Source organism: Parathielavia appendiculata (genome assembly GCF_033297405.1).
Source record: "Parathielavia appendiculata strain CBS 731.68 unplaced genomic scaffold N657scaffold_8, whole genome shotgun sequence".
NCBI classification, from domain to species: domain Eukaryota; kingdom Fungi; phylum Ascomycota; class Sordariomycetes; order Sordariales; family Chaetomiaceae; genus Parathielavia; species Parathielavia appendiculata.
Window position 1 is genome coordinate 1,226,140 of NW_026944227.1, and position 9,000 is coordinate 1,235,139.

General features: G+C 53.5%; 5 protein-coding genes across 5 annotated transcripts; 2 read left to right on the forward strand and 3 right to left on the reverse strand.

Moving 5' to 3' along the window:
- Positions 1–36: 36 nt before the first annotated feature.
- Positions 37–3,484, reverse strand: N657DRAFT_489614 (MRG-domain-containing protein). The gene is made up of 4 exons (XM_062787611.1): positions 2,914–3,484; positions 614–885; positions 434–546; positions 37–370 (listed from the first exon to the last, which is right to left on the reverse strand). Exons 1-4 carry the CDS (start codon positions 3,334–3,336, stop codon positions 198–200), a joined length of 981 nt encoding a protein of 326 aa, XP_062646741.1. The 5' UTR covers positions 3,337–3,484; the 3' UTR covers positions 37–197.
- A 354-nt stretch (positions 3,485–3,838) lies between these two features.
- On the forward strand, positions 3,839–4,720 carry N657DRAFT_646731 (uncharacterized protein). The gene is made up of 2 exons (XM_062793172.1): positions 3,839–4,297; positions 4,350–4,720. Exons 1-2 carry the CDS (start codon positions 4,001–4,003, stop codon positions 4,605–4,607), a joined length of 555 nt encoding a protein of 184 aa, XP_062646742.1. The 5' UTR covers positions 3,839–4,000; the 3' UTR covers positions 4,608–4,720.
- A 91-nt stretch (positions 4,721–4,811) lies between these two features.
- On the reverse strand, positions 4,812–5,826 carry N657DRAFT_575430 (uncharacterized protein; the record flags this gene model as incomplete). Its single annotated transcript, XM_062789103.1, has 3 exons — positions 4,812–4,899; positions 4,970–5,420; positions 5,484–5,826. 3 exons carry the CDS (start codon positions 5,824–5,826, stop codon positions 4,812–4,814), a joined length of 882 nt encoding a protein of 293 aa, XP_062646743.1.
- Positions 5,827–6,092: 266 nt separating this feature from the next.
- Positions 6,093–6,633, forward strand: N657DRAFT_490220 (uncharacterized protein). The gene is made up of 3 exons (XM_062787613.1): positions 6,093–6,264; positions 6,329–6,371; positions 6,425–6,633. The coding sequence occupies exons 1-3, from the start codon at positions 6,205–6,207 to the stop codon at positions 6,577–6,579; spliced, it is 258 nt and encodes an 85-aa protein (XP_062646744.1). The 5' UTR covers positions 6,093–6,204; the 3' UTR covers positions 6,580–6,633.
- Positions 6,634–7,217: 584 nt separating this feature from the next.
- Positions 7,218–7,466, reverse strand: N657DRAFT_646735 (uncharacterized protein). The gene has a single exon (XM_062793173.1). It carries the CDS (start codon positions 7,446–7,448, stop codon positions 7,230–7,232), a length of 219 nt encoding a protein of 72 aa, XP_062646745.1. The 5' UTR covers positions 7,449–7,466; the 3' UTR covers positions 7,218–7,229.
- Between the last annotated feature and the right edge of the window lie 1,534 nt (positions 7,467–9,000).

Sequence of the window (9,000 nt, forward strand, 5' to 3'; positions counted from 1 at the left end):
GGAGATGTGTTTGCGGATTTTGAAAGGGCTTGAAAGGGTTTGTTTGGTTTACCCGCTGTCAAGACCTGGGGAAGATTGATAGACCGAGTGAGCAACTACACCGACAGCCTCAACTTTCTTTGTGGGTTTGTTCTTTTTTGCTTAGTTCTTTATGTGCTAATTGTGGAATGTCGAGTGTCGCGTGGCCTTATGTTTCTTCAAACACTGCGCGCCTGCTCGTTGTATTCAGTGCCAGGTGTCTCGTACTGGCTGACAAAGTACTTGGTGACGTGCCGAGAGAACCAGGTTGTGAACTTGGTGAGCTCTTCACGGAGACGGTTGACCGATTGCTGATCCATGTTGGTCTGGGCGATGAGCTCGGGCAGAGAAACTGTGACGATGTTAGTCCTGTGCTGTGATGGAGCAGGGGGTAACAGAAGTGTGGGGGATGTACCAAGAAGACGGGCCAGGTGCTCTGCACCATAGGTGTCGATAGCACTCTTGTGTTTGCCATCGTCACCTTGCATCCAGAGCTGGTGCATCTCATGGTACTGATTGCGTTCGAAGCTGTCGTCATTCCCTTGTTAGCGATGCATGAGAGAAGAACAAGGAAGAACAACGGAGGGGGACTCGCCGGTATAGCAGAATTCGACCAAGGCACTTGTCAAAGTACTCGCGCAGGCCGGCAACAGTCTCCTCCAGGATGTCTTGCGACGCACTTCCCTCCTTGCGATGCGGCCGCTCATGGGCGAGGTAGTCGTTCAGAATCTCCTCGACGGGGTGCACGTGGGGAAGCGGCACGAGCTGGTTGTTCTTAGTCACGTTCTCCCAGTCATCTACAAGGAGTGCCTTGAGATGGTCGGGGATGTTGAGCTTGATCGAGGGCCGGTTGTGGAAGGTGTCCTCCTGCGTCTTGTTAGCAATTATCCCCCATGTTGATAGAACGACGCGAAAGGAAACAAGCAGCTGGTGCCCACTTGGGAAGCGCGGCTGGCAGCCAACTAATGTTTAATGCATGAGAAATCAGCATGACGTCGCGGTCACGCAATGCCCATTTGGACGCGTTGATTTCCTGCAGGAGACAAACACAAACAAGTACTGGCTGTCACGTAGGTGGTGTTGTCGCGTACCTAACCCACGACTCACGGACCAGGGCGGCTGGTCTCTGGTCGGAGGCGCCATTGCACTGGCCTTGTCGGCTTTGGGCTCCTTGGGTGACGGGCTCCTTTGGGATGGCGACCAGCTCCTTGGGGATGGTGTAGGGGCCCCCTTTTGGATTGGCAAACCCGTCGCTGGGAGTCCCAGCAAGAGGGAGATTGACTTTGGGGCTGAGTTGCTCCCAATACGACTCAAGCGCTTGGGTGGAGGTGCCTTTCTTCCGGGCCTGCAAGATCTTGGGGTGGCGGCTGCCGATGGGCGGCTTCCGCTGTGACTTTTGCACATAGCGGTTATCGAAGCATGGGTTCCCGAAGTCGTCCATATAACGCGGCGTCTTGGCGGTTGGCCTTCTGACCAGATGATCGCGCTTTTGCTCGCGGCTGAACATGGCTTGTTCCCGTTCCATCCAGGACAGATCGAGTGGCCAGTTCTCGGGGTCCTCGTGACCTTGCTTGAACAGGCGCACCTCTGGCGGCGTCGCCTGACGTGTCAGCTCCTGAACAGGGCTGCTTTTGTTCGGTGCCTGAGAAGTGGTGGGCTTGCTCTGCTCCTCAGCGGTGGTGAATTCGCTGGCTTCCTCAGCGATGGTTGGTTTTCTGGGCCCCTGGATTGCCCTTGTGGTGGTTGGCCTTTTGGTGGTCCTGGTGCCGATCCGCTCTCGCGTGGTCTTTGGAGCGGCCTGCTTCGGAGGGGCGCTTGTAGCCGTCGTCTTCCTGACAGGGCCGCTGATGGATGGCTTCCGAACCTTGCTCGGCTCCTTCACCCTGAGAGGATTCTGCTTTGCTTGTTCTTTAAAAGCGCGACGTGTTTTGCTACGTGTGCTGTAGTCTGAGACGACTGCGTCGGTCGCCATGTTGTTGTTATCAAGAAAGAAGATGACTGTAACGGACGTATCCAACCAAATACTCAAAATTGGGCGAAGAGTAGGTCGAGTGAAGCTTTACAGCAAGAGAGACAATGCTGTTAAGGCGACGCTTTTCTCGTTGGTCGTGATCAGGGCTCTCTGAACAGTGCTTCTTGCAAGGAGAAGAGTAATCAGAGATTCTGTGATCGGTGCTTTTCTGAGGAAACGCGAAGACGAGACGCGCGTTCCTGAGCGCGAGGAAAGACTGGATTGGAAGCCTGGTTTCCGATGGCTAATGCAGTCGCGTTGAGAATGCAGAAGAGATCGATCGAGTGACGCAGCGGGTGTTGTCAGAAACTAGCTCAGATGCAGGCGCAGAGGGCGTTGCTGCAAGAGAGCGAGTAGCGCGCCGAGGTGCAGGTGAATGTCGTCAGAGAGTTTCTCAGAGCATTTTCAGAGAAGAATGCAGGCATAAGGAAGGTTGAGCCGCCGGGAGTTGCGGATTATCGATGTCAGGCAACCGGGCGACCGGTATGAAGTCTGCAGCAGAACTCCGGGCTCCTCGAGTTCGGTTGCGCGCCGGGGCATTCTCCCGGGCGTCCAGGTTCGAAATTTTCTCTCCAGGTGTTACCAGTTCGTTGCCTCCGAACCAGTGCTAGCGCCAGTTGCCGAAGGGGGCTTGATATCCTCGGGGTGCCGAGTCGATGACTGCCGTGGTGCAGGGGGCCGATAGATTCCATCAACAAGCACCTTTTTGCCCGCCAGAGCCATCATGTCCCCTATTCGAGCGAGAGCAACAATAGATGCACTCGCATCCAGAGAACTCCCACAATACCAGAGTCGAGGCCGCAATGGAAAAGAAAGGAGTGAAATGCAGCAAAACACTCAAAACAATCATATGACACAAGCTACACTGGCAAACAATAACTGACCTGCTCAAGTTCATAGTCCCTCGCCCTACGAGGACCGCGCCCAGTTGCCGTCGCAGCACCCGCAGTGCGTTCCTCGCTGCCCCTCGCCGAGCTCATGTCGGATCCATTTGCGGCCGCTCGGGCAGCACCTCCCTTCTTGGCCGACTGTTTGGCGGCCTTTCCGGACTGCAGCGCCTTGAACTGGGCCAGAAGCTGGTTTGCCAGCGCCTTGTTCTCGTCATCGAACTTCCGGATGCGGTCCTGAGGCACCCAGTCGTCCCAGCTGCTCTTCCAGCCCTTGTAGTGGATCTTGTATTGCCAGCCCTCGCCGTTCTCGGCCGGCATGATGTCGAGGATCTTGGCCTCGTAGAGCATCTCCATGTGGAAGCAAAGCACACGCTCGTCCTTTTGGAACGGCGGCTCGCGTTGCTTCTGGGGGGCCATGGTGATTGTCGCCGGAGTGCTGGAAGAGTACGAAGGGTTGCTGTGAAGGCTCGGGAGGGGTGTTGGAGTTCTCAAGCGAGATTATCACCGAATTGATGGGTCCCCGGCGTGATCACAAGATGAGAAGGATAGCCGGAAAGTTCTGCGAATTTGTGACGCAGGGGGGATGTTTGAGGTGCGAGTGACGAGGATGATGCAGGTGAACACCTCGAGGATGAAGAGGATGGCAAGTCCCGAAATCAGTCAAAATCGCGCCCTATCAGCTCCAAAATCACATAACAGCACCTTCACAGTGGTTAAAATAAGGTTTGATAAAAATCCGCGGGGCCAGCAATGGGATGAGGGGCAGAAGCTTGTTGAGTGTCGGCTGTTGGGATGACCGTGAGAGACGTCGAGATATTGAGTGCAAGCGCATGCAGGGGGGAAGCACAGATCACGTGAGGACGTGCTCTCAACGGCGTTGCGCCCGTGTCACACCTTCCATTTAACGGATTTATTGATTTTCTTCTTCAGGTGTACGGGATATATCGGCAATACATGACATTTACGCTGGCATTGATGAATGATTGGAAATCTAACTTAGAGGCCGTATTTGATTCATCTTAAAACTATTATTGTGCACTGCTCCTCAAACCTCACGACAAACAGCAACCCGACCTGCAACATGGCACCGACCGAGCAGGAAATTCTCAGCAACTACCTGCTCGCCCCAGCCAGGCTCCCATCAATTATCTCCCTGCATGAATTTGTCGCCCTGTTCCCACGTCAAATGCAATCGTCGCCGCAAATTCGCACTCTTTACCGCGACCTGCAGAGTCAGCGAAATGCCCTTGTTGACGCGATAGCCGAGCAGGTCGAGGAAGAGGCCAAGCATGGCAAGGCCATGCGCCGCGCCGTCATCAGATCCAAACGAGAGGCAGAAGCCCAAGAGCACGACGACGAGGTAGAAATCGAGCGAATGGTCAGTTTGCATCCATCTCCTGTGTAACACGCGCGTCACTGACCGCCCGCAGCTGGGTAATTGGTCGGAACGTCAATCCCCAACGCACAGCCTTGGCACCATCCTGCCCGACATGGAGGGCGCCATCAGCGAGCTAGAGGCCGAGCTGCAACTCCTTGAGAAGGAGGAAGCGTCCCTGTTGGCCTCGGTCCGGCAAACCGTCGGTGCCATGAGCGACTTGCGCTATGGCCGTATGGCTAACAGCCAGCTGCCGGAGCAAGTCCTCGATGGCTTAGCCAATCTCGAAGCCATTTGTAGAACAAGAAACTGAGCTAGATTCGAAAAGCCCTTGTCGTCTGTGACTCGACGTACAGACAGAAGCAGTGTACGTACTAGATACCGTGCCTTCCAGTCCGCCCGATCACCAACCGATCCAAAGAAATCAAGGCAGCCCACCCAGTAATTACAGTACTATGATGGAAAGAGATCCTATTCGAAAACCGAACAACTCCATCCCGGTCTCATTGCAGCCTGATCAAGAGCGGGCATCGCCAGCGGGAGCAGCACGTGGTCCAGCACCCGGAGCGCCAGCCGGCCGGTTCATGCCCTCCATGCGGCGGTTCCTAAACGAAGTGTCAGCTTTTTGCACGGAGATCTTATCACCGAGCATAGATTGGAAAGAATAATACTCACATCATGGACCGGCTGAGGAACGACACAATAAGCATCATCCCCCACGAGGGGATGGCATTCAGCGCCCAGAAGGTATAGCCCAGCGGCATCGCCAGCCCATACTTGGCAAACTTGCCCTCGATCGGGTGGAACCAGCCGTTGGGATCAAACCGGTGCCAGCCGGCCTCGGTCCTGTTCGTCGCCGCGGTGCCGGCGTACGCGTCGACAATGTCCTGCGCCGTGACCGTCGTCAGGTTCATGCGCCTGGTGTGGATCTCGACGACCGCGCCCGGGGCCGTCGGCACCTCGAACAGCCAGATTGCGCCGGCGTTGGCCGACCACGCGTTGCACAGCACGGGGGTGTCGTCGCAGTTGACGCGCGCGAGGTGTTGCGGCGACGGCTGGGAGGGCGGGAGCGAGGCGAACTTCACGGCTGATTCGGTAAAGGCGGTGTCGATGCGCTCGCAGCGGCCTGGTTTTCCGTTAGTACCCAGTATCAGAACAGGAATATTGTTGGTTGGAAAGGCAAACAAACCAAAGCACGTCTTGTTCCGCCCCGACACCAGCACCAGCCACTCGGCGGGCTGCGCCGCGTCGGCCCGGACGGGCCCATACAGCGTGTCCTTCCAGTTCTCGAGCGTAAGCACGTCGATCTTCTTGGGCTCCGCCACCTTCTTGGTCTTGGAGCCCTTGCCTCCCGTGGCCACGCCGGGGGCCGCGCCACCGACGGCCGGGGCATCGGCCTTGGGTTGGCCGGGCGTCGACGCGCCGAAGCTGCTGAGGAAGTTCTGGAACTTGGCCCTGTATTGCTCGAACGGGCTCTCGGCGGCCGACGCGAGCAGCGGCAGCGCCAGTAGGGCGGTTGTGGAGAAGCGCATTTTGACGGTGTACGGGTATGGATGGTGTGGTGGTTGATGTGTCTTTGGATAGGGTGCGTTGGAGGTCTGGGAGAAAAAGGGGGGAAACGCGTGTGGGGGAGCCGAGCCCGCTGAGGTGGTTGATTTGGATGATGTAAGGACTGGTTGGTGTGGTGCCTGAACTGCTGCAGGTCGTCAAAAAGCGGGATGCAATAGTCGTAGAATCTCCTGCCGTACAGATCAGTGCACAGAGCTAAAAACAAAAAAAAGTCGAGGTTTGGAAGGTTTTACTTCTTTGGATATCCGAAATTATTGTTCCTTTGACTGCAACCTGGCCCGATTTCGTATTAGCGAGTCTTTCCCCTGTGCTGCCCCTGTCGCTATTTCGCTGCATGTGCTATGCTCTCAAATGTCAGGTCAACTTTCAAGAACAGCCACTATTTGGACTATATTCTAGAGGTAAGCAATCAGCCAGATAGTCAGACCAGATACTTCAACTGTTATTAACATTAGTCATGTGCATATATGCTACTTCAGGATGGAGTACATTGGAAATGTTGAACTGAGTGGGTTCCTTGGCACCAAGTTTCACGGACTGAGCACTGATGTTCAATGCGAGACTCTCAGTCAGCACAGATCCATCACAATGACACAGTTCCTGACATAGCGTCATATCATGGCACAATGTCTCTATATAAGGGGGTAATTCCCCTGGGAGGATTAGAGAGGACAATTTCTGTTCCAACAAGAAAGGGACATTCTGAGGCTCCCTAACCCACTATCTTGATCCTTCATTTTGTGTGGTCACTCTGGAATCGTGACTCCAATTCAAGCTTCGTTTCATACCTCAATCTGTTCAATACCATTTGGTTGATCTAAGCTTACTTGAGCATGTAACTGTTGGCTGCCCAACAGGAAACTTCTAAATTCAATTCTAGAATGTGATTAATAATAACGTGTTTTATCAGCGAGTGCACCACTGGTAAGGGCTGCACAGACACTTAGTCGAAGTCCTAACAACTTATTCCCCGCTTATTCCCGTCGTTAGTGCTGCACCCAAATATATATGCAGCCCTTACCAGTGGTGCACTCGCTGATATGGTGCATTCGCTGATAAAACACGTTATATAATATATAACTAACTAATGTAGTTTACTATTTATATAGATATACTACTAACTTGGATATATTTTCTCTACTATAACTACTCAACTTCAATGATCATTTCTCTTTACTATAATAATATCTAAATGCTTCTCAGAAAACCGAGGTCTTTTCGTAACTATTATAATCCCATTAATATTGCACTTGACTATCTGATGCGTCATAGAGATATAGGACGTCCTCAAGCTTATAATTATAGATAGAATGAAAGAAAGATCGCGAACTCTAACAGCTATTACTGTAAGGTGACACACACAAGCTCACCAAGGAAGATGCACCGAATCCTCAACAAGCAGCAGGCAAGACGACTGTATTGTGCGTGCACCCCTAACCAACTGACTGATCCTTGAGAGAGGGAAGTTCCAAGTTCCAATCTGAGTCTCCTGCTCTCCAGATATCCTCTCTCTGCTGCGAGTCATGTCGCTGCGCCATGAAATCCACAGTGTCTCGCCCGCCGATTGCCCAAGTGTAGGGCTCATGGTGGGGGCCCTGACAATTCATCTCCCCCTTCCATGCGACTCGACCTCGAGTCGAAACTAAGACCTCTCTGCAAAATGCTGTGTGTGCACAGACCTTCGCACCCACGGTATTCCTCCAGCGAACCGCTGCCTTTCCAGCCTTGTTTCCACAAGCATCACCATATCACCGTGGTTGTCCCTTCCTATGCGTCGCGCCTCTCTTTTCCCCAGTCTCGCTACGCATCCGCTTCGTCTGCGCCGTCTTAGACTTCTACCGCCTCGTCGTCGTAACAGTGTTGCTTCGTCTCCTCTTCGCTGATTTCTCGTCTTCCTGCCATCCCTGGGCCTTCCGTTGCGACCTCCTGAACAGGGTGATCAGTTGCTGCGCGTTTTGCATGTCTTCTTCAGGGACCCATTGGTTGAACTCTGAGGGCCATCCTTTCCACTTGACCCAAAAGAATGTTTCGCCGTCAATTCGGCGCTCGTCGCGCACCTCTTCGACTTCCCACTCCTCGTCATCTTCGAGATCTGGCATTGGCATCTGCTCCTGGCCCTGAACTTGACCATGCCAGGGTTCCAACAAACTGACAGGGAACACGTCGTGAACTCGCGAATATTGCTGAGGCAAAGCTAAACGGTACGCTAGCGAACCAACACGTTCCAACACCCGAAAAGGTCCGATGAACTTGGGCGTCAACTTATGAGGGGTCTTCAACTTCAAGTTGCGAGTGGACAGCAGAACTAGCTGCCCCTTGCTGAAAGCTTGGGGTTGGTGTCTTTTGTCGTAGTATCGCTTGTGATTCGCTACCGCTTCGGCCCAATGCTGTTCCAACTGCGTTCTCAACACTTGCAACTTCTCAATCCTCTCTGCTGCGTTGGGGTGTAGCTGTTGTAGCTGTTTCCCCCTCTCTGAAGCATCGCCCTCGATGCGCTGGGAGATCGTCGGGTGGTACCCCATTAATGCGAAGAAAGGGGTCATGTTCGTTGTGGCGTTGAGGCTATTGTTGCAAACGAACTCGGCTTCTGGAAGAATGGTTGCCCAGATTTGAGGGTTCTGATGGGCGTAGCAACGGAGGTACTGATCCAATGTCTGGTTCATACGTTCGGTTTGCCCATCGGTTTGCGGGTGAAATGCCGTTGAGAGCTTCCGATGTACCTGGTTTAAGTAGCATAAATCACTCCAGAATTGGGAGGTGAAGACTGAACCTCGGTCACTGACGCAGCCATCTGGTACGCCATATTTGAGCTCGATCTCCTTATGGACGAGCTCTGCGAGCTCCTGGCTTTTAATGCTCGAAGAGACAGCGAAGAAACGGCACATCTTGGTATATCTATCCACGATAACGAGGACAGAGTCTCGTTCAGTGCCGTCGACTATCACCGCGGGAAAACCAACGATGAAGTCCATGCTGATCTCACTCCAGGGTCGCTGAGGAATCGGCAGAGATTCAAGACTGCCGTAAGGACGATGTCGTTTTGACTTATTTTGCTGGCAAACTGCACATTCTTTGCAGTGGTCTTTGACGCTTTTGGTGATGCCCAACCAATAGTACTTCCTTTGAAGGAGTTCAAG

What these genes read in the sequence shown, in the direction of transcription:
- N657DRAFT_489614 (XM_062787611.1), bottom strand. Translation starts at nt 3,336, where the DNA reads ATGGCCCCCCAGAAGCAACGCGAGCCGCCGTTCCAAAAGGACGAGCGT. An exon ending in GGTCGAATTCTGCTATACCG is followed by an intron (nt 547 to 613) that starts GCGAGTCCCCCT and finishes GAATGACGACAG; the next exon opens with CTTCGAACGCAATCAGTACC. An exon ending in GCACCTGGCCCGTCTTCTTG is followed by an intron (nt 371 to 433) that starts GTACATCCCCCA and finishes ACATCGTCACAG; the next exon opens with TTTCTCTGCCCGAGCTCATC.
- N657DRAFT_646731 (XM_062793172.1), top strand. Translation starts at nt 4,001, where the DNA reads ATGGCACCGACCGAGCAGGAAATTCTCAGCAACTACCTGCTCGCCCCA. An exon ending in AGGTAGAAATCGAGCGAATG is followed by an intron (nt 4,298 to 4,349) that starts GTCAGTTTGCAT and finishes GACCGCCCGCAG; the next exon opens with CTGGGTAATTGGTCGGAACG.
- N657DRAFT_490220 (XM_062787613.1), top strand. Translation starts at nt 6,205, where the DNA reads ATGCTCTCAAATGTCAGGTCAACTTTCAAGAACAGCCACTATTTGGAC. An exon ending in ATTTGGACTATATTCTAGAG is followed by an intron (nt 6,265 to 6,328) that starts GTAAGCAATCAG and finishes AGTCATGTGCAT; the next exon opens with ATATGCTACTTCAGGATGGA. An exon ending in CATTGGAAATGTTGAACTGA is followed by an intron (nt 6,372 to 6,424) that starts GTGGGTTCCTTG and finishes GTTCAATGCGAG; the next exon opens with ACTCTCAGTCAGCACAGATC.
- N657DRAFT_646735 (XM_062793173.1), bottom strand. Translation starts at nt 7,448, where the DNA reads ATGAGCCCTACACTTGGGCAATCGGCGGGCGAGACACTGTGGATTTCA.